The sequence below is a fragment of the Gopherus flavomarginatus genome, chromosome 3, assembly GCF_025201925.1.
Source record: "Gopherus flavomarginatus isolate rGopFla2 chromosome 3, rGopFla2.mat.asm, whole genome shotgun sequence".
Lineage (NCBI taxonomy): Eukaryota > Metazoa > Chordata > Testudines > Testudinidae > Gopherus > Gopherus flavomarginatus.
Window position 1 is genome coordinate 19455526 of NC_066619.1, and position 23205 is coordinate 19478730.

The following is a 23205-nucleotide window of genomic DNA, read 5'->3' on the forward strand; positions in this document are numbered from 1 at the left end:
TCTAAAATTTTGCAGCGCTGGTTGTTACAGCTGTATTAGTACAGCTGTATAGGGCCAGCGCTGCAGAGTGGCCACACTTACAGCAACCAGCGCTGCAAGTGGTGTTAGATGTGGCCACACTGCAGCGCTGTTGGGCGGCTTCAAGGGGGGTTCGGGGAACGCGAGAGCAAACCGGGAAAGGAGACCAGCTTTGCCGCGGTTTGCTCTCGCGTTCCCCGAACCACCCTGCAAACCGCAGGGAAGGAGACCTGCTTGCTCGGGGGTTCGGGGAACGAGAGAGCAAACCGGGAAAGGAGACCAGCTTCGCCGCGGTTTGCTCTCGCGTTCCCCGAACCACCCTGCAAACCACAGGGAAGGAGACCTGCTTGTTCGGGGAACGCGAGAGCAAACCGCGGCGAAGCTGGTCTCCTTTCCCGGTTTGCTCTCGCGTTCCCCGAACCACCCTGCAAACCGCAGGGAAGGAGACCTGCTTGCTCGGGGTTTGGGGAACGCGAGAGCAAGCCGGGGAAGGAGACCAGCTTGATTACCAGAGGCTTCCTCAGGTATGCTGGGATACCTGCTTATTCCACGGAGGTCAAGAAAAGCGCTGGTAAGTGTCTATACTTGATTACCAGCGCTGGATCACCAGCGCTGGATCCTCTACACCCGAGACAAAACGGGAGTACGGCCAGCGCTGCAAACAGGGAGTTGCAGCGCTGGTGGTGCCCTGCAGATGTGTACACCTCCTAAGTTGCAGCGCTGTAACTCCCTCACCAGCGCTGCAACTTTCTGATGTAGACAAGCCCTCTGACAGAATTTGCTGCTTACATTCTAATCTACGGAGCAGGATCACACCAACTGAGCATGCTCAGTAACATCTGCTGCCTTCACTTGGAATCAGATTCTGCTGCCGGCTCTTAACAGGTATTAAAGGGGGCAAATAGGAGGGGGGTGAGTGGGTGAGCAGGGGTCAGAAAGTAACTAGCTGGGGGGGGGGGGTCAAGCAGCTGGAGGCAGAGAAAGGAGAGAGGCAAAATCAGAGGGGAAGTGTAGCAGGCAGGGTTAAACCGAGGGGTGGGGGGCAGCCAGAGAGTAGCAAAACTCCAGCACAGGGAGGGACAGAGAGAGGAGTGACGGTTACCCTGATGGGATAAGCTACCTGCCATGTGTGTACAAACAGGGTTAAGGACAGAGGGGCGTTTTTATTTCCTCTCTCACAGGACAGACTAAGGGCTTGTCTACATCAGAAAGTTGCAGCGCTGGTGAGGGAGTTACAGCGCTGCAACTTTGAAGGTGTACACATCTGCAGGGCACCACCAGCGCTGCAACTCCCTGTTTGCAGCGCTGGCCGTACTCCCGTTTTGTCTCGGGTGTAGAGGATCCAGCGCTGGTGATCCAGCGCTGGTAATCCAATGTAGACACTTACCAGCGCTTTTCTTGACCTCCGTGGAAGGAGGAAGCCTCTGGTAATCAAGCTGGTCTCCTTTCCCGGTTTGCTCTCTCGTTCCCGGAGCCCCGAGCAAGCAGGTCTCCTTCCCTGCGGTTTGCTGGGTGGCTCCGGGAACGAGAGAGCAAACCGCGGCGAAGCGGGTCTCCTTTCCCGGTTTGCTCTCTCGTTCCCAGAGCCCAGAGCAAGCAGGTCTCCTTCCCTGCGGTTTGCTGGGTGGCTCCGGGAACGCGAGAGCAAACCGCGGCGAAGCGGGTCTCCTTTCCCGGTTTGCTCTCTCGTTCCCGGAGCCCAGAGCAAGCAGATCTCCTTCCCTGCGGTTTGCTGGGTGGCTCCGGGAACGAGAGAGCAAACCGCGGCGAAGCGGGTCTCCTTTCCCGGTTTGCTCTCTCGTTCCCGGAGCCCAGAGCAAGCAGGTCTCCTTCCCTGCGGTTTGCTGGGTGGCTCCGGGAACGAGAGAGCAAACCGCGGCGAAGCGGGTCTCCTTTCCCGGTTTGCTCTCGCGTTCCCGGAACCCCCCTTGAAGCCGCCCAACAGCGCTGCAGTGTGGCCACATCTAACACCACTTGCAGCGCTGGTTGCTGTAAGTGTGGCCACTCTGCAGCGCTGGCCCTATACAGCTGTACTAATACAGCTGTAACAACCAGCGCTGCAAAACTTTAGATGTAGACATGGCCTAGGTCTCAGCACAGACTTCCTAGGGCTGGCTTCTTAAAGACACAGGCATTCCCAATGCCTAGACAGGGCAGCTCCTCTCTATCTTTAATACTGACGTGCTAGCTACAACAGACTCGATTCAGTGAAGTATTTTACATACACCCCAAAAAATGATGTGTTAAAAAGTCTCATAGCAATTCACAAATTTATCTGCTGCAGTAATTCCCTGAATTGCACTCCTTTCCATATAATCCATTTTAAATATAGTTTTGCTCCTTTTAATTGTGTACTTTTTAGAATGTTATTTTTATTACTCTTATGACTCTTTAGCACTTTGTCATTTGCCTTTGTGCAGATGTGCGTCATTGTGCTATTTAATTTATATTTTAATAGGAGATACTCATCGAAAATATTTATAAATAAAGTTGCTAGAAGTTTTAACAATGACATCTGAGTTTCTAGGATAGCACTGGCCCTATATATGCCTCCCATTCATATCAGCATGAGCTGTTCATATGTTCTGCAGGAGATTTATGATCAAATAACTGTCAAAATGAAACGAAAATCCTAATTTGGCTGAAAATATCCATTTAAAAACAGTTAAAAGATATAGAAAGCTAAGTTAATAGATGAATACAGTAAAGGAAATGTATATTTAAACTACAGGATCCAACCTAACAGTTTTGTAAAACACATTTTTTTAAAATCTTTTATGGCATTAAGAATGTAATGCTATATGGGAAAAAGAATAAATCAGTTGTAGAATAACTCACTTGCTTTTTTAATTGAATTTAAATCAATCCCTCAGATGCAATGTCATCTTCATGCTGTCCCTAGTTGTAACATGGCTTGCCCATACAATGACAATTTAATATTGTAAAGTTGTTTCTTCCAGTTCATAATGAGATTTAATAACTTTTAGATGTTTCTTTTTGTACAAAATCTAGATACCATAGAGACGAGATAATTAAGAATGTGCCTGAAAAAGTAATTCCTTGTATGTATCTTCCTGAATTCTGAGCCAAGTGGAACAAAGCATTACAATCCTACAAGCTGTTAGAAACAACTGACCAGGTAATACAGTAATTTTATATAAAGCTTTTACTATAGGTTTTAACTGTGTGCTGCCTGATTAGATATGGAAACATTCACCTTTAGGTGTCCAGTATCATAGAAATGTAGGGCTGGAAGGGACCTCAAGAGGTCATCTTGTCCAGCCTCCTGCACTGAGGCAGGATAAGTTACCTAGACCATCCCTAACACGTTTGTCTGACTTGTTCTTAAAAACCTCTGCTTATGGGGATTCCACAGCCTGCATTGGAAGCCTTTTCCAGTGCTTACCTATCTTTTATAATTAGAAAGTTTTTCTTAATGTCTAAACTAAATCTCCCTTGCTGACGATTAAGCTCATTACTGTTTGTTCTACAATCAGCGGACATGGAGAACAATTCATCACCATTCTCTTTATAGCAGCCCTCAACTTATCTGAAGACTGTTTTCAAGTGCTCCTACACTCTACCTTTCTCAAGACTAAACATGCCCAGTTTTATTCAGCTTTCCTCATAGGTCAGGTTTTCAAAACCTTTTGTCATTTTTGTTGCTCTCCTCTGGACACTCTCCAGTTTATCCACATATTTCCTAAAGTGTGGCACCCAAAATTGGACACAGTACTCCAGCGGAGGCCTCACCAGTGCCAAGCAGAGCAGGACAATTACCTCCCATGTCTTACATACAACACTCTTGTTAATATACTCCAGAAATACTAGCCATTTCGCAACTGCATCACATTCTTATGTACAGTTTGTGATCCATTATAGCTGTGATTTTCAAACTTTTTTTCTTAGCACCCAGTTGAAGAAAATGATGCCCACAACCCAACAGAGCAGGGGATGAGGCAGTTGGGGTGAAGCCTGTGGGGTGGGGCCAGGAATGAGGGTTTCAGGGCATGGGAAGGGGGCTCTGGGCTGGGGTGTGGGGGGCCCTCAGGATTGGGGCAGAGGGTTGGGGTGAGGAAGGGGATCAGGGCTCTGGGCTGGGGGAGTGCAGGCTCTGGGGCCAAGGATGAGGGGTTTGGGGTGCAGGAAGGGGTTCCAGGTTTGGGGGTGCTCAGGGCTGGGGCAAGTGGTTGAGGTGCGGACTTACCTCTGGGGGCTCCTGGTCAGCAGTGCAGCTGGGGTCCAGAGGCAGGCTTTCTGCCCGTCCTGGCACCGCGGACTGCCACTGCACCCCAGAAGCAGCCAGCAGCAGGTTCGGCTGTCATCTGCAGGCACCCCTTCCAATTCCCAGTGGCCAGTTCCCAGCCAATGGGAGTGTGGAGCCGGTGCTTGGGGCAGGGGCAGCGCGCGGAGCCCTGTGGCCCCCCTGCCTAGAAGCCGGACTCGCTGCTGGCCACTTCCGGGGTGCAGCGTGGTGTCGGAAAAGGTAGGCACTAGCCTGCCTTAGCTGAGCAAGACCGCCAATGGGACTTTTAACATCCCAGTTGGTGGTGCTGACCAGAGAAAGCCAACCCAGTGCCTTACATGCCACGACCCAGTACTGGGTCGCGACCCACGGTTTGAAAAACCATTGCATTATAGTATAATGTATGAATGTTGACAGTGACTAAAAATATTACCATCTCATGGCTTCAACAGTCTTTGCTCATTTCTCAGTCGACAAGGGTTCACATTACAATGAATACTTTTAATTGTACCACTGTTGACAGCCTCATTGCTGCCAAGGATTGAATGGATAGAGAAGAATGTCAAATAAGATCCCTCTGCTTCAGGGGAGAGGCACATTAGAGGGGCAATCGAGGGAAGCTTGCACAGACACACTTTGTACATTGGATAAAATACAAAACAATTAGACCACTCCTCTGAGCTTTTGTTTGAAATTTAACTGGAGGCTGGGCTGATATTTCAGATATGCCAAAGTCAGAAACTGTGATTGATTTGGTATCGCATTGTACTAGCACAGCAGCATCTGTTTGGACCACTTCTGATTTCAGATCTCGTGCCAATCTCACTAAAAGTTAGAAACATAAAATACGTGATGAGCAGTCTCTGAAGAGGAGGATCAGCTCTTAACTGTTAAATGTGAATTGCAAAAGAAACAAAAAATGTTTGGTTAGCCCTTAAGTATAAAGGAGGCCTCAATTTAACAAAATTTAAAGTCCTCTACTAAAACAGGAAAACTAGCATTCAATATTTCTAGTACTAAAAAAAAAGCAGAAAATAGCTTTTTGGAAAAACTAACATTGAGGCTGGCTTGTACAGAATAAAGAGCACAATCTGTTTCCTTTGAGGTCCATCGTCCATAGTGGCCGGTACTTTCATGCATCTGGGAAGTACTGAAAAACCTGTGGCAGACCTTGGGTGTAATAAAATAAAGATGACAGACAGTTCCCTCCGTTTCTTTGAGTCAGTTTTTCCTCACACCCCCATTTGGCCACATATCAGCTGGGAGGCTAGAGAGGGCAAGTAACAGATCCAGCCGTTCCATCTTTGTAGGAACCACTATTACGTAAAAAAATATTAAATAGAAAGTTGATTAAATCTTACAAGTAAATACTGTGCACACACAAAAAGCAGGGCACAACTGTATTATTTCTGTTTGAGTCCTCATTCCTTTGTGTGGGTGTGGCATTTGGGTGATGGCAGCATAAGGTGTTTTCCACACTATGTACTTGTTTTGATCACCGAATAAGTACATTTTTCAAGCACTGTCTCACACTATGTCTGACATAATAGAGCATGACAGTGGTGTTGTGAAGACCACTGCAGTTAAGGTGCAACACACACCAAGCATAGCTTCCTTCCCCTCTCCCCAAGTTGCATTTACTAATTATTGATGTTTGCCAGCTGAGTGACTCTTCTGCCCTGAAATATTGCCACACCTTATGGTCTTGGATATAAAGGATCAAGTCTCAAAGGTGGTTTTAACAGGCATTCCTGTCACAACATACATGCTCTATTAGAAATCTGCATTTAGGGCAATTGTTTGCACAATCAGTAGATATCTTTTTGAAATCTAGCCTAGAATGTAATTGCTAGAAATACAATACAAAACTTAATACAGTTATCAATATATGTATCATTTGGGGAAAGAAATGTTTCCTTTTTAAAAACTACATTCAAATCAACATGACTGATTTGTTTAATCCATAGATTCTTCATTTTTAATTCTGGTTTTTGCTCACTTAGCTGCCAGTGTGGGCTATCAAAAATGCCCCCCATCTCCATCTTGCATCCGGGGTCATAAAAACCCTTGTGAATGTGTGTTCACCCCTGCTGGAATAAGTATTAATGACATATAAAGCAAGGTCTCTGAAATACAGTAATCTTTTACCTACAAAAATTAAAACTGATCTGGTTTTGACTTGTATATATGAATTTCTGTGGTACTAGTTGTACTCTGGGGACACTTTGGATTTGATTGTAGATCCCAACTTTGTGGCTCAGAACTGCCTCTTCTGACATTGTGATTGAGAGCACCATCACATGAGACATGCAAGTGGTAACACTGGTCTGCTGAAGCTCATTTTCTATTTACTCTGTATACTACATCCCTTCACTTTAACAGAGAAGGTATTTCAGCACATACATTTTGTAGATCATATTCAAAGATTTATTCCTCTCCAGCATTCTCACTGTTAGATAAATATGTATTTTATTTTAAAGCTTCAGTTCCCTTTCTTACAGGAATCCAAAACATTCCAAACTAATTGTGTTTATCCAGCCAGAACGAGGAGGAATGCTCCTACGTTGAGTGGTGGAGATAGCATTGCTTACTACCCTCATAAATGGAATCACTGAAGCAAGGTCTGGAATAAAGATACTAAAGAATTATACACCAATGCCAAACATAAGAGGAAAGTTGTCTACATATAAAATCATATGCAGCTGTCACCTGAGTTCATTTTAAAATTAAAGAATTTGAGATCTTTAATATTTTAAGTGTGGTCTATATGGAGAATGTAAATGTGTAGTTTAATTTCATGCACTTCTGTTAGTAGCAGAAATAATGACTAAGTGTAACAGTACATTTTGCTATTTTTTAAAGAAAAAGCTTTTTTTTTTTTAAATCAGAACCCAAGTTGCCATCAAAACACATAAAATAGAGTCAGACTTCATTGTAACCTAAAGATACAGTGATGCGTTCTGTAACACACTTTCACTTCATTTACCATGAAAGTTATTGTGAGATAATTTTGTTATGTAGCAATTGTCAATTAGTATGTTCCTCTCAGGAACTAGTCAGTATTTAAGATTTAAGCATAATTTGATTTCGCCCTAGAATTAAAAGCATTGGCATTTTAATAATAAAGTATTTCATTAGATTAGTACATCTCAGTTATTTTATCTTGACTAAAACAGGCAAGGTATTAACAACTGTAAACGTGTTTATTACAAGTTACTTTGCAAGAATAATTAGCTAACATTTAAACATCAATTTTGTAATCAATCAGTCTTCATTGGCCAAGATTTTTTTTTAAATTATACTTCTCTGACAATTATGCCAAAAAAAAAAAAAAAAAAGAGAGCTTATGGAACTTTTTCTGTAAGTCAGGTTTGTGTAACCAGGGAGCATCTTATTCCTAAATCCATATTGAGGTAAATTAGCAAAGTAGTTAAGCACGTTCTTAAGTATCTTGCCAAACTGGAGCCTAGCCTAATCAATGGCTGGAAATGCTGACAACTGTCTTGGTGGCTATTCCAACTACAAATAGTAAAAGCCTATTTGTGAATTAGAACGGCCTGTACATGATGCTCTGCTCACATTACTCATGTGTTTTACCTCTAGCAGTTAGGGACTGTAACTACTAAGAAAGCAGTACTTTTTTTCCTCTATGTTCCATTAGTTTCACAAGCGCCACCATTCAAATCAGTATTTTCTGTATTTCCATTTTTAAAAAAATGTTTTAACAGCAAGAACACCCATGCCCTAATGGATGCTATTTTGGTTGATACAAGAACAAGTGTTAAGTGTTTCAAACTGGATTGCAATGTTTTAGTTTGGGTAGTAACAACTGGAGGATTCATCACATCTAATGTGCATTTTAGGGGAAGTAAGTCTCTCTTGCTGCTCTCTTTGGACTACATAAAACATTAATCTGCTAGTTTAACACAAGAATACATAGTATTAATCACTTTTAAAAGGAATTATCAATAGTTTTACACTATTGTTAAGATAGTCCGTTTTTGTATGCTATTTTATCGCCTTACACTTTAAAATAGTACATTTCTTTAATGCATGAATATGATTGTATTACCTCCTTATTTTATCATCACAAATGTTTTATACCAGCCATCTCTGTATTTTTTATATATATATATATATATATATATATATATATATATATATATATATATATATATATATATATATATATATATCATTTTGGTTTAAAATATCTTAATAAACTGTTAGACTGTGATGAACACAATACCACATTCTTTTTTCCTTTGTTTGTTTTTAGCTTTTCAGAAGGTTTATTCTGATGCATTTTGGAAACAGGTTTTAGATTCTTCCATTCAGCCAGTAGTTCCTTTTGCATTTCAGCAGGTAGTTCAGAAAAAATATCTGGGTCAACAGTAGGAGGAAATACAATTCTTCCTTCTCCTGATGCTTGCTCTCTCGGACCTTTATCCTGAAAGGCTGCTCCAATGGGCTGCTCTTGTCTGTCTGAACTGTGAGGCTGAAGAAAATGTTGACTTTGCAGGTTCAATACAATTGAATCAGTGCTATTGAAATTCAGTGATTCCTTAGGTACTTGTTCCATACAGTTATCTATTAGTGCACTTTCAGGGTACTCATGAGGATCCTGTAGACTGAGACTACAATTAGGATTAGGCCTGTGTATCATGGCTGTCTCCAGCTCACTGGTAGATTGAAAATGTTCACTGCATATTAGACTGCTGATACTATGATCTGCTCTTCTGGAATCTGGGGTAGTGTGCATTTCTTCTTGTGCAAAAAATGGTAGTGCTCCTTTAGAAAAAGGTAATGGCTGACTCAAAACATGCTTTGTATGGATCCTTTGCCCAGATGTGTCAGAAATAATTTCCTCTTTAATGTCTTCCGGAAGCTGACTGAAGACCTCCTGGTCAATGCCAGCAGGAAACAAATGAATTGGGCAAACAGGAATTCCAGGTTCTTCTGCGCAGCTTTTGGTTTCTAGTGAAGATTCTCTAGTTCCTGTATTTCTAATTCTTCCATCTGGTACAAAACTGCAGGAGTTCACCTGGACTTGTGGAACATCATCCATTTTCTGTAGCATAAGATATATTATTTAGCTACATAGTGCATATGAAAAATATTAAAATGATTAAAAGGATACCATGTCATAAATACAATTTTATTGATAGTGATCCCTTAAATCCTACTTCCATAAACAAAAAATTATCACTGAATCATCTGGCAACAAAAATTTTTCTATTCAGCATAGTATTTAGAGATAGATAATGGACCAGCTATTTAAAGAGTTTTGCTGGGATTGTAAAACAAGTAATTTCAAAAGCAACATTAAACTGGGTATATCATCGTACCATCTAGCAGCCCAGCTACATCAAAGTCTTTCAATATGCCTAAATACTTATTTACAGACTGTATCATTGAAGTTAGCATCTAAAGAAAATTTAAAAGGGAAAAACTTTCAAACCAAATTATGCTGCACCCAGAAAAAAAAAGAATGAGCCTGTGTGTACAAGTAATTATCGGAGAAAAGAAGATATGCGAGCATGGATACCTGAGAAGTCAGGGGTAGGGAGGTAACAGAGCTGAATGTCTGCATATAGGCTGTATGACAGATTGTGGAAGGAAAGGTCGTCAGCTATGGACAAATGTGCAGTGACAAAAGGAGAGAACCAAGAACAAAGATGTGAACTTTGCACATCTCACCTAAGGGAGTAATTGCATACCAAATACTGATGATTATAGACACAAGTATCTGTTTGCATGTATAAATGTGTGACTTGTCATGATTACTTGTATGTAACCAAGGACAAGAATTTTGATAATTTAACCTCAAGTTTCTAAATACAAAGTAGATCTTAAATCATAAAAAAACAGTACAGTGGCTCACAAATACTAAGAATTAAAAAATATAGACATCTGAGGTGAAGTGCTAGCCCCAGTGAAATCAATGAGTTTTACTAGTGTCTTCAATGAGGCCAAAATTTCACCCATGGTTTTTGTCAACTTCCCTATATTTCCATTAAAAAAAAATCTATATTAAAGTAACACATCATAGTTGATTTAAATGATATAAGTGAGGTTTGAAGATGAAATCCCACCCTTAACTCACCCCGTTCAGGCTAGGAAGTAAGAGCATATGGAAAGTAAAGCAATCCAGTGTTTGAAGACACACTTATAGCTAACTGCAAAAAGGTAAATTAAGGGCACTTTAACAAGATTTAATTCAAGCTAAACTGTTAAAGATATTTTATGATGGAAAGAATTATTTAGGTCACTTCAGTTACACCATGACCTATAGATCACACATTGCAGAAGCACTGAGGTTTTAAAAACTGGATGCTGAAAAATTAGGCTCTTAGCTTCATATTTAGGAATCTAATTAAGTGGCTTGATTTTTCAGACATGCTGAGCAGGCAGAAGAACTCCCATTAAAGTCTGTGGGAAACCTAATTTTAGGCATCCACTTCTGAAAACCCTGGCTCCACAAGCTCCTCTCTCTGTCCCACAGTAATAAAGTTAGATTGCCTAGTATTGTGCCATTCAAGACATGGCAACTGAAAACAAAGGATAGCATAAACAAAGGATACCAAAGAAGGATAGCATAAACACATCTCGTAAATAGTTTGTACTCAGGAAAGCCCACGGAGTTCTTCATTTTTACTACCTAGATGTTATTTGGGACTATAAAACTTCTTAAAGTATTTAAAAATCATTAAGGATACTAGAGCATATATAAAGTCTCAGTCTGAATTTAATATACTTGATTTGATTGACAGTTTTTAATCATCTTCAACTTACTTTGCCAGAACTTGAAGGGGGTGATGACTGCGTTAAATAAAATCCTATGGATCCCTTGGTGAGGGTAGGCAGAGCTTTAAGATTTGAGAAGCAGACACTCAGAAGGGTAAGATGAAATGGCATCTCCAATTTTATCATCTTTCTAAACAATTTCATAAGGATACCAACCAGTGGGGCCACAATATCAGAGTTTCCTGAACATGAAATGTAAACGAACAGCAGAATTAATATAAACCTTTCTACAAGGGGCTGAATGGAATTAAAGTTTGTGCATGAGATAGTCTGGACTTTCAACACTTTGCACTAATGCAGAATAAGTTGGCATTTACCCTAATTGTTCAATGCACTGAAAAATCTCAGTTCTTAGGAAATGTGAGCAATTTTAACTACAGCTATGCCAAGTAAGGCAGCATTTATTTAATCATCTGAAAATAAAGAGGCTGTTAAATTTACAGTGTTTGACGCTTAAAAAAGGTTTTCTGAAATGAATTTTATGATTGCAAGAAGTGCCAGACTGACAACACTACACAGATGCCCACAGAATCTCTATAGCATAGACATTAATAGTACTTGCATCCGAAGAAGTGAGCTGTAGCCCACGAAAGCTTATGCTGAAATAAATTTGTTAGTCTCTAAGGTGCCACAAGTACTCCTGTTCTTTTTGCGGATACAGACTAACACGGCTGCTACTCTGAAACCTGTCATTAATGGTACAAGCTCTCCTGTTCTGCCCTGCCATCTCTGTTGAGAAGTGATGTGATAATTGGAAAAGTGGTCAATTTAAACAAACACAATTAAACTAACATCCTGCAAATGGAAAAGGCCTTTCTATACAACTGAGGTAGCTCACTCTCCATTTCTATTAAATTGTCTTAAACGGATCCAATAAATGACGACAATTTGTGTGATATGGCTATCTAACAACAAAGATCTAGACTGAGACCACTTATTTACCTTATGCAGAAGAGTGTGGACATATCAGATGGTAATAACTTTTGGTCTCTTCCAGTCTAGACTGGATTCAGTCTATTCCTGTCTATGATTATAGTATTTTATTAAACTCTATACTTATTGAGAGAAAACATAATGATCCTGAATAGTAGTGAAGTGATTGGTCAAATATGGGGAAAAGATAAACTCCATATGAAGTGGCAAATGAAAGACTGATCTCTATTTAGGATGGACAAACCCTGGCTTCAGAGGAGGAAGACTGTATACATGTCACAAACTGTTGGATAAGGAGTGATTCAGAAAGATCCTGAAATCTTATAGCTAACAGCTATACAAAATTCCCTTTCACGCAATTTCTTTCTCTTTTCTTTTTGGACTGCGATGAGTTACATTTAATTAATTTTTCAACATCAGGGTAAAAGGCAGGCAAGTATATTTTGTGCCTGGGTTAGTAAACTCCCATAACAATCTTGCAAGGCTGAGTAGGGTGACCAGATGTCTCGATTTTTTTTTTCTTATATAGGCTCCTATTACTCCCCACCCTGTCCCGATTTTTCACATTTGCTGTCTGGTCACCCCAAGGCTGAGTTAACAACTTTGTTACTTATTAAACAAAGTTATTCCTGCCAGGAAGTACTGTGTTTTTAACATTGTTTCACTGAGGTACATCTATCACATAAAATCAATGCAATACTTCAAATTAAAAAACATCATTATTCAGAAACCTAGATTTAAAGTAACTTAAAGCAAAACAAAGGTAATGCTTAATACCTGAAACTTTACTGATACTGAAATTAATAGACTGATAAACCTTCTTTCCCAGAAGGAAGTATCATTTCACTGTTCCTATGAATGTGCCAAATACTTGGGCATCTCTACAGTCAGAGAGACCCTAGTTAAAATTTCAAACAACATATTGTGCACCAAAGTAACAACTGACCAAATACTTTCTGAAAACAAAACCTCAGAAAAGCTCTTACCTGTCCCAAATTTCTGTATGACATGAGGGGGAATAGGACACTGACGACTCTCCCGACTAAACCATTTATTAGTTGATGAAAATTTACGGATGGTTAATCTTATTGTATGTGGCTTTCTTCCATCTTTGGATATTCTGAAGAAAATTAATGTGTGCAGCACAATTAACATTACTGCTGCTTTACAAATACTTTCAAAGCAACTGGATCAAGTAAGTAATGTATATCTCTTTTAATCCATCAAGAAAGTGAAACAAAATAATAGTAATAGTATAGAACATAAGAAGCTTTAAAGCTTTATCTTTAATTTCTTTCCTGCCTCATTTTCCCCAATTGATACCATTCTAGTGCTTCCTAACTCAACTCTATTTATTGGCAATGTCTACTTATTTCTTCACATTTTTTACAAATGGTTTCAATAAATAGTTTTGTTTAGTATTACACACAGTTGAAGACTTATAGAAAAAAACCTTAACTGTTTTATTCACTTAAGGAAAAAATCTCTGCATTAGTAAAGAAAGTGGCAGAAGTTCCATGCTTGATATTTTTAGACATGGATTGCTGGAAGTACTAGAATATAGTTCTCAACCTAGAGACGCAACCATCGTGTCCATCCCATATTGCTAAGTGGTAGTAAGGTCCCAGTATTAAAAGGCAGTCCTGGTATGTAAAAGGTTGAGAATGACTGTACTAGAAAATATGTTGAAGGGAACAAATCTACCCTGGCAGGGTGGAAGGCTAAAACCCTCCACCCCTGTGGTGTCCTGGAGCTCTGGGTTAGCACAATTTGTGTCTAGATGGAAGGGGAGTTAGGCCTGAGCCTGAATTCGAACCCTGAGCTTACACTGAGGTGTAGACATACTTGTGGTAGCTACAGTAATCAAGACAGGAGATAAGTGGAATGAATTAATTCTTCTTGTCTGTACAAAAAGAAATCAAAGTATCTTGATGATGATGTGGGAGAAGCAGAATTTGGATACTGCCTGAATGTGAGTGGTAATGGAAAGGGAAGAGTTGAAGATGACCCCAAGTTATAAGCCTGAGTAACAGGAATGAGGATGTCTGTGGTTGTGCAGAACAGTAGAAGGCAAGATAAGGAGTTCAGTCTGGGCCACATTAAGCTTAAGTTGATGGCACAACTTTAAAGAGATGTCAGAGAAACTGGCGGAGATGCAAGGTCAAACCAAGGGAAGCAGTCAGAAATGGAGAAGAAGATGTGAGACAGAAGCATAACAATAGTAACTGAAACCATGCAAGTGGATAAGATCACCCAGGGACAGGGTAGAGAGAGAAAAAGAAGAGGCCTATGAAATCACCAGGAGAACAGAAGAGAGACTGGAGGGGACACACAAAAAGATACAATGCAGGATGATCAGAGTTGTAGGAGAATGAGGAGCCGGCAGAATCATGAAAGCTAAAAGGAAGACATGGCCATTAGAAAGCATGATCAGCTGTGTCAAAAGCAAGAGAAAGGTTGAGGAGGTAAGGATGGAAGAGCTTACAGACACTGGTGAGAACAGCTGCCGTGGAGTGGAGAGGGTGAAAGCCAGACTGGGGGAGAGAAGCAGGATACAGTTGCAGGAGCAGAATTTGAGGCAACAGTTGTAGAGGACACATTTCACAAAGTTCAGAAATAAAGGGCAGAAGGTAATGAGGGCAAGTGGGGTTGAGGGGCAGCATTCTGAAGATACGAGAGACCAAAGTATGCTCTGCAAAATATGAGACAAACCTTATATATGCCCAATGTTCTTTCAGGTCACAAACTGAGTCAGCAATAAGAACAAATGAAGACAGTCACCTGTCTAAAAGGTTAGCAAGTAGTTCTTCAATTTTCTTTTTAACTTCCACTTCTGATGAACATTTTTTAAAAGAATCTTCATCACTAAGGGACTGTAAGAAATGCAATAGTCCTTTTAATTTTGTGTAATACCAAGTGACCAAGCAAATTCAAAAGATATGAAATGGAATAGCTTTTCCACATAATTCATATATTAACCTATGGAACTCATTGCCACAAAATACCATTAAGCCTAGAGGTCAGCAGGATTCAAAATAGGATCATACATTAACAGAGGTAATAAAAATATCATGAGATATATAAATAGTAAATATAAATAAAATTAAAATAATTTTAGAAGGAATATGAACTGCCATGTTTTATGGCATGAGCCAACCTCTAGCTATGGGGAGTTGGGAAAAACTTTCCTGGGTGGCAGGATATCCCATAACTGTAGGATTTTGTGTATCACACTCTGAAGCAGGTACTGACCATTATCAGAGACAGGATCCCAGAACAGATGGACTACAGGTCTGATCCAGTATGACAATTTCTTTGTTCATTATGACTGGATTTCAGCAAGCTCAGCAAAACTGTACTCAAAGAGCACAATCTTTCTCATTCTGAAAAACTGTATTTTCATGTCATTTGTACCTGAGGAGGTCCAGAGGAGGCCACAGGGGAGTGATCATCTCCATAACTGAGCTTCTGAATGTGCTGAGCCATTGAAACTCCTAGTTCCTTTGCTAGTATTACAGGTGAAAAGGTCTGGAGATCACGCACACTGCTGAGACCCAGCAACTCTAGGCGCTTGGTAGTTTTATAGCCAATCCCTAGATGAAAAAGGTGTGTGATAACTTGAGTAAAAATTTATTTACAAAATAGTACAGTACACAGGAAAGTCATTTAAAAGATTAAGATATGCTTAGCAAGTTGTATTTATAAAACACTAAAAACTAATTTATTATTTGGTTAATAAACTAAAATACTTTTTCCCTATAAATTATATTTAGTTTTATATGGCAAGACCTTATAGACATCAAATTTAATCATTTTAATTATAGAACTGGAAGTTCTTTGAAGCAACATTTTCAAGTAATTGAGACCCACATTTTCAGATGTGCAATTTTTTTTTCAAAAATTAAAGAAATATGGATATCAATATCCACATTTGGCTTTCAATGAAAATAGTCTGAGATTTATATATTCTTTTTAGGTATTTGCAACCCAAACACTGCAGCACTTGTGTTACTGCAGAACCAAAAAGTGACATGGACTGGAGAACAGAAGTACAATATAAATACAAAAAAACAGATTTTAAAATTATTTCAGTTTTAAAAGTATATTGTGTATATTAAAATTATGAATTCTCACAATGTCTATACGAAAGATTGTGGCACCAGTATCTTACCAGGAACTTTACTGATGTGATCGAGGCTACCTACTAGGTCCTGACAGCTTTCAGGTAGAAGAACTGTTTGTTGATTTGGTTTGAAGGTGCCAGATACTAGTTTAGATAGTAATTTGTTAGAGGCCACTCCTGCACAGCCTGTAAGACCCAATCTATTGTACATGGCTTCCCTCATCTCTGCTGCAATCTGAGATCCAATGATAAGTCTTATATGCATAACATCATGTAAATTGACAGCTGTGAAGACAAAAAGGAGGTGGTCACTTCTCAGCATACAATGACCACTCACATCACTACAGGTCCATTCGCTAATAAGATTCATATGCTTATAACCCATTAAAAACTTGATGGGAAAGAGTGTGGTCTACTGGTAGATCAAGGGGCTGAATGTAAGGACTACTGGGTTCTCTGTCTGGTGCTGCCATGGAGTACATATTTAACCTCAGACAAGTAATTTAACCTCTTTGTACCTCAGTTACCTCCTCTCTAAAATTAAAAGGGTAATACTCTAGCATCACAAAATTATGGTGAGAATTACTAAATGTTTGGAAAGCACTTTAAGGATAGATGCACTTTATAAATCTTTAAGAGATATCAAAGAAGAATATTTAAATATCCTCATGTAACAGACTCTTGCCTCAATATAACCAAAGGGAAAAGTAAATGGATTAGAGATTTAGTAATACAACATTTGTTTAATTAAGATAACTGGAAGGTGTCCATCTCTGTTACTAAAGTGTGAATGTTAATGAAATGAGATCTTATTAAGGCAGTTCTTTCTCAGAATTGTATTAAAAATTATAGCAACAGTTGATATTAACATCTGGTCTGGTAAAAATCAACTGCTCTTTTCCTTTATTCATGAAATGAATATAAATCTTGCTATGCCAACTGTGGGCACTTGTGAACTAGAAGGATCCTAGTGGAGAATATGAATCAGTCCAAGTTCTACAGTCAGCCCTCAGTGACTTCAGTATAAGTCTCCCATGCAGGCATCCTGTATAGCAAAACTTTGCTCTGTTTTTCAGTATACATTAAGGATATTTTGGATGAAAATTTCAATTAGCTGACACACAGTAGCCAAACACTTAAAACTAAATTTTCATGAACTAATAGGAAAGCTGTTACTTCAAGCTCAATCAAACTAGGTATTTAATTCTACATTTAACTGTCTTTTTTGAAGACCACATAAACAAAAAATTCTGTTCTCCCAACTCAACGTGCATGCCCAACTTCCACTGACATTAATATACAAAGGTACACATTCTACTCAAAATAATCAGATTCTCAGATATGAAATTATGGTATATTGCAAGTCAGTTCCTGGCAGTCTAACCACAGGAGAAATAAAGGTTTCCAGGCAATACTGAATTGAATAGGAAATGTGTTTTCATGCAGTTTTGGAAGTTTAATCAATTCAGTTATCAAGATACTTTTTGTACTAAATTCTACTACTACTTAATAAAATATTTTAGCAAAATAGGGAATAACCACTCACTTTGATTATTATACACATGACCAGACACAGACACTCTGGAACAGCCATCTCTTTGCAGCTGTGCTAGTCTCTTCTCTACCAACTCTGTGATATCCACAAAATTTTCATCAAATCCAAGTCTTTCTACCAGTGGACTGAATTCTTCCAATAGCTCTATGGAAAAAAGCGAAGTACATACTGGGACAGGTATGACAAACACAGGCATATCTTTAGACTACTGTACCACTTTATAAATGTTAACTGTATCTCCCATTGTTGTATGCACTTATGCAGTAGCCGTGTTGGTTCCAGGAAATTAGGGAGACAAGGTGATCTGAAGAAAAGCTCTGTGTAAACTTGAAAGCTTGTCTCTCTCATATCAGAAGCTAATCTGAGTGAGAAATATTATACCTCACTCACCTTGTCTCAACTGTATCTCAGTGAGCCAGGGACTGTATGCTGGCTGGTGTGGAAGGTTATCAAGCTCCATCCAGGATCTAAAATTGCAGGGGGGCATAATTACTAGACTCTGGGACAGGTAAATCCATACCAACTGTAAGAAAAACTTTTGAAGGTGGCAATTTTGCAACAGAAAAGCTTCAAAAACAGACTCCAAGGAGAAGTTGCTGAACTTGAATTAATATGCAAACTTGATACCATTAACTTAGGTTTGAACAGAGACTGGGAATGGCTCGGTCATTACACTAACTGAATCTATTTCCCCATGTTAAAGTATCCTCACACCTTCGTGTCAACTGTCCAAAATGGGCCAACTTGATTATAACTTCAAAAGTTTTTCTCCCCTGCTGATAATAGCTTCTCTTAATTAATTAGCCTCTTACAGTTGGTATGGGTACTTCCACCTTTTCATGTTCTCTGTATGTATAAATACCTTCTTACTGTGTGTTCCATTCTATGCATCTGATGAAGTGCACTGTAACCCTCGAAAGCTTATGCTCAAATAAATGTGTTCGTCTCTAAGGTGCCACAAGTACTCCTGTTCTTTTTGGTGATACAGACTAACACGGCTGCTACTCTGAAACCTGTCTTTCAGAAAGGTACCAACCCCATGATGAATTGCATATACTGGTTCAAACCAAGCCCTGCTTTTGATCCAACAAATTGACATGATTCTAATAATGTAAACTTGGGACTTCATATTCTCTACAATCAACAGTGGATTTCCCACTGATCTAAGTGAGAAATTTGCACAGAACTCAAAGGGAGAACATAGCCGCAAGGTAATACTAAAATGTGTTTATTCAATACCTTATTAGCTCTTCAGCACTCAATGACAAAATCTGCTTCCCTTTAGACCACTGCTATTTTGTCATTTGATTTACTTCCTTTCTTTGCTCCTTTCTCTCTTCTCTTTGTGAGTTTTCAAGTTTTTAACTTCTGTAATTCTTTCCCTGCAGCAACTCCAAATTCCCAATCCTGTGGACTTCATTATCAACCCCTTGAAGAAGATTAACAAGGGACAGGGGAGTTCATACTTCTGAGTCACTGACTCAGGCTATCTGCAGTCTCAGGCAGATGTCATGACATCAGTTTCCCCTCAGTTCATTTTTGGAAGATTCTCTCTGCAGCCATGATGCCTTGAAACTTACCTTTCATTTGAAAAATAATAACATTAAAGATTCTGCAGAGTCCTAGTATGTCATGAGGCCATTTAAATACACTAAGCTGGCTGAATCCAGCATGCACCTCTAATCTAGATAATGACTGAGCCCAACTGCTTAGTTTGTGAAATCTGGTGGAATCAGAGATGGCATCCCCTAAAAGCCTTATGACATTTTTCTAAAGCTCATATAAAATCAGAAGTCTATGTACAGTACTTATTTTCCACTATTAAAAAACTGTTAACCTGTACCTGTAACCTTGTATGACATTTCTCTGTACTGTGTCAGGTCCTCTCCATTAACTAGCACTAGCTCTCGGCATTTTTCTTTAGCATCTCTGACAGACATAAGTTTCTGAATTCCAAGTCTCCTGGCTTCATAGTTACAGGTAACAACCAAGTATTTCTGCTGAACACCTGGAAACAAAGGTAAAAAATCATAACACATTTTAAGGAGTCACTTGTTTATTACAGTACTTCCATGCCACTGGTTTACACTTTGCTATCAAAGCCTGTAATGCAAATCCCTCAATCAGTAAAAATTTAATACTGTTTTAAAGAAGAAATACACCCTAATTTTATTGTGTAATACTGAAGGAAGCAGGACCCTTGCTCATGTTCTTATAACATTTTATGGTAATAAAATATTTTTTCTTAAATGCTATATTAATTTTTCACTTATTAAAAGGTATTCTCACTACTTTTGGCCCTTATCATGCAACCTGATCTATACATGGGCACATCTGCATTAGTATAAAAAATCAGTAAAAATATATTTACTTCATTCTTTTTCTCCATTGATTAGTAAATTCACATACAATAGTACCAACAGCTTTAAGCTCAAATGACTCTTACAACCAAGTGGAGTAAACTATGAAAGACCAGAGTATGAGTAAAAAAGTATCTTTGTCTTTCCCAACCACATAAACATAAACCAAACAGCAATAAACAGCAACATATAAATTTACCTAAAGGTTTGTCTCTTAATTCAGGATTATGGATCATTTCTACTTGTGCATAAAAGCAGTCCAGGTCAGTATGCACAATTACCCTGTGCGCTGTACTTCCTGATGGCAGAGTCTTGTTATGACCTGCTGCAATGAAAATATACAACCAAGTTTAAAGATAACATCCTTCTTACCCTTGTCAATAATGCAGCAAACGATCTCACAGATGAAAACTATGCTTGGAAACCAAGCACTGGGTGGCAAAGTAGAGAGTTTATAAATTGTACATTAATTACGTCAGAAGCCAATTGGCACAGTGGTTGGTATCAGTAAAAGATATTGCTGACTACATCCTGAAGACCTCTTTTAGATGGCCAATGCCACCTCAATTCTTTTTTACTGAATAATTTTATAGTTATATTTCTGATGCAGCACCCTTTATATGGTATGCCTTGGTTTATTTTAATTAATGCTAGAAAATGTATAAGAATTTTCCTCTATTTAGAAGCATCAAGTGGGTGGGCACAAAAAAGTGACAACACCAAACATAATTCCTATCTCTTTCTGAGAATACACCTGCCTAGTATCTCTACAGTTTCAGCTTTTCTGCTGCTACAGGTTTAAATAAATAAACCTGTCTAAGGAAGAATAAGCACATGAACTCCACCTACTAGCAGCCCATGAGTGATGCAACTAATCATCAACCAGAGAGCAAAAATGCTGTCAAATGCGAAAAGCAAACTTTATAGAAATATATTTTTAAATTACATAATAAGGCCCATACTATATAATTTTAAAAAATATATTTCTTAAAGTTTAAATCTGTTCTGCTGGTTCTTGACCCAAAGATGAAAATTTTCTTAGGAAAGTTTAAGAAAAAGTGTACTAAGCTATATTTTAATACTCAAAAAATAATTTTTCCCCCTTCTAGAAACTTGTTTTGTTTTCTTTAGATGAAAGGGAATGCACTTTAAGGTATATGAAAATGTGCAACATTTAACTATTTCAATCAAAGGTTTCTAATTCCACTGAATTGGGGTTTTTTTGCATGTTGCTAATGTGAAACAAGACTGACCACTAGGAGCAGCACCATTTTCTAGATGATATTATTTATACCGCACTTCATGCGGATGTGGTGTTTTACAAGCAAATATGATGCCTGAGTTCAGCTACATTGTTAACATTTAAATAGGTTTGGAAGCATTACATTTGTGTAGGTAAATACTCATTCCCCCATACACACACAAACCAACAAAAATATTTCCATTGATAACTGAAATGTACAGACAGGCAAAGTAACAAAATTTACGTTTGAGAACTTACTAGTGTGTGATTTGAGAATATTTCCTTTATATATTTTGACAGTGATGTTGACAATTTGTGTTTTAACTGTTACAATGCTTTAACTTTTTAAATCTCACTCAGTCTATTCTCATTAAATTATTGTCTGTCACAGCCCACATTGTTATAGCTTCCCCCCACGAATGTAAAAATTGCTAAAATCTGGGAAAATGCTTAAAAATAAGCATTGTTATTATCCATCACATTTATATGGAAAAAAAGGTCGAATTCTGACAAGCTCCACATTTGAACTAGCGCCAAACTTGATGGGGGGGCGCTGTGCGGAGAGAGGGGCAATGGGGACACTGAAGGAGAAACAGGGAAAGGGGGAAGCTGGGGGAACCCTGCTACGGGGGCAGAACGGATCCCTGGGGGAGCCACTCAGTTCCGGGCGGGACAAACACGCGGATCGGGACCCCAGCACTCGACGTCTGTGACTTTGCCGCCCGGCGGGCTCGATTCTCCCCGCCGGTGCAACAGCTCCAGCCCCACCCCCTCAAGCCCGTTCTCGGTGTGAGGCGGCCCGCGGGGCCCGTATTTACATTGTGCTCCGAGAGTGGTGGAGGAGACTCTCCCGGGCGCCGTGTGGCTCCCACGACCGCCAGGCTCCGGGCAAAGCCAATCCGCTTCCTCCTCCTCCTCCGGGAGATCCATGCAACCGCCGCCGTAGCTAAGCTGCATACCGAGCTGCACACCTCCCGCCCTTCCCGCACGCAGAGTTCAGCCCTGCGATCGCCGACGGGGGGCTGGGCCTCGCGCGCGATTCCCTATGAATCAACGCGCCAGCTTTCCATAGTCACGCCCACTGGGCTGGGGCCGCTATGTGCCCCGTGGCGTGAGGCCGTAGCGGTGGCTACAAACCGCGAGCATACAGTGCCCTCTAGTTCGGGTCGACACTAACACCGCTGCAGGTAGGCGACAAGGGAGCTCAGCCTCACCCACAGCAGCCAGGCTGGGTGTGTCAGACATAAGACTGCCCTGCTGCACCACCACTTACCCACCCAGCCCAGGCCTGGCTGGCAAGGTCCGCTCCTAACAATAGTGCAAGCGGGGTATAGGAAAGCAAAGCCTTCCCTCGGCAACACCCTTCACTCCCCTGGCAGGTGTCCTCGGGTGCTCTGATGATATTGGTTGCGATACTACTGCGATGAGGGAGAGGTAGATAATCTACAGGCAGCAACTGGGACAGGGAGGTGGGATGAAGAAAGAGGAGGGTTACTTCGGTACTAGGGTGACTAGATGTCCAGATTTTATTAGGACAGTCCTGATATTTGGGCCTTTTTCTTATACAGAGGCCTATTAACACCCCCCCCCCCATCCCAATTTTTCACACTTGCTATCTGGTCACCCTAGTTCACTAGAGCCAGTGGGGTGATTTAGGCATGTAGGCACATTTTACTGGCTCGGCTTGATGGATGGATAGACAAAATATTATTGGGTCCTCTATTGTAGAAATCATTGAAGACACTGTGAGTCTATGAGTCTATAAGTTTTCAGAAAGGATTTAAACGAGGAGTGGATACTTTTCCTAGCACACAGGGGTAGGGCACCCAGACTCCTACTCAGCTCCCTGAAACACAGCACCACGCGACTGCGTCGGAGATTTGTGGCAACGCCCCGCTGGGCATTCTGGGAGTTGTAGTC

At 40.1% G+C, this 23205-nt stretch overlaps 1 protein-coding gene and 1 long non-coding RNA gene across 8 annotated transcripts; one reads left to right on the top strand and one right to left on the bottom strand.

Annotated features, from left to right (window-relative positions):
* The first annotated feature begins 824 nt into the window (after nucleotides 1-824).
* LOC127047016 (uncharacterized) lies at nucleotides 825-19516 on the top strand. 2 transcript variants are annotated; one of them, XR_007773269.1, is made up of 3 exons: nucleotides 825-903; nucleotides 3031-3157; nucleotides 18707-19516. It is a non-coding gene; the product is annotated as an uncharacterized LOC127047016 (long non-coding RNA). The 2 variants fall into 2 exon arrangements; XR_007773268.1 differs by lacking the exon at nucleotides 18707-19516 and adding an exon at nucleotides 6766-7096.
* Nucleotides 8424-22424, bottom strand: POLI (DNA polymerase iota). 6 transcript variants are annotated; one of them, XM_050944674.1, is made up of 10 exons: nucleotides 22104-22423; nucleotides 20242-20364; nucleotides 19526-19690; nucleotides 17674-17826; nucleotides 16176-16412; nucleotides 15419-15597; nucleotides 14786-14877; nucleotides 12991-13124; nucleotides 11060-11253; nucleotides 8424-9335 (listed from the first exon to the last, which is right to left on the bottom strand). In XM_050944674.1, the coding sequence occupies exons 1-10, from the start codon at nucleotides 22240-22242 to the stop codon at nucleotides 8460-8462; spliced, it is 2292 nt and encodes a 763-aa protein (XP_050800631.1). In that variant the 5' UTR covers nucleotides 22243-22423; the 3' UTR covers nucleotides 8424-8459. The 6 variants fall into 6 exon arrangements, with proteins under 6 accessions (XP_050800631.1, XP_050800630.1, XP_050800632.1 ...); XM_050944673.1 differs by having other exon boundaries at nucleotides 20242-20367; nucleotides 22104-22422; XM_050944675.1 differs by lacking the exon at nucleotides 17674-17826 and having other exon boundaries at nucleotides 20242-20367; nucleotides 22104-22424.
* Between the last annotated feature and the right edge of the window lie 781 nt (nucleotides 22425-23205).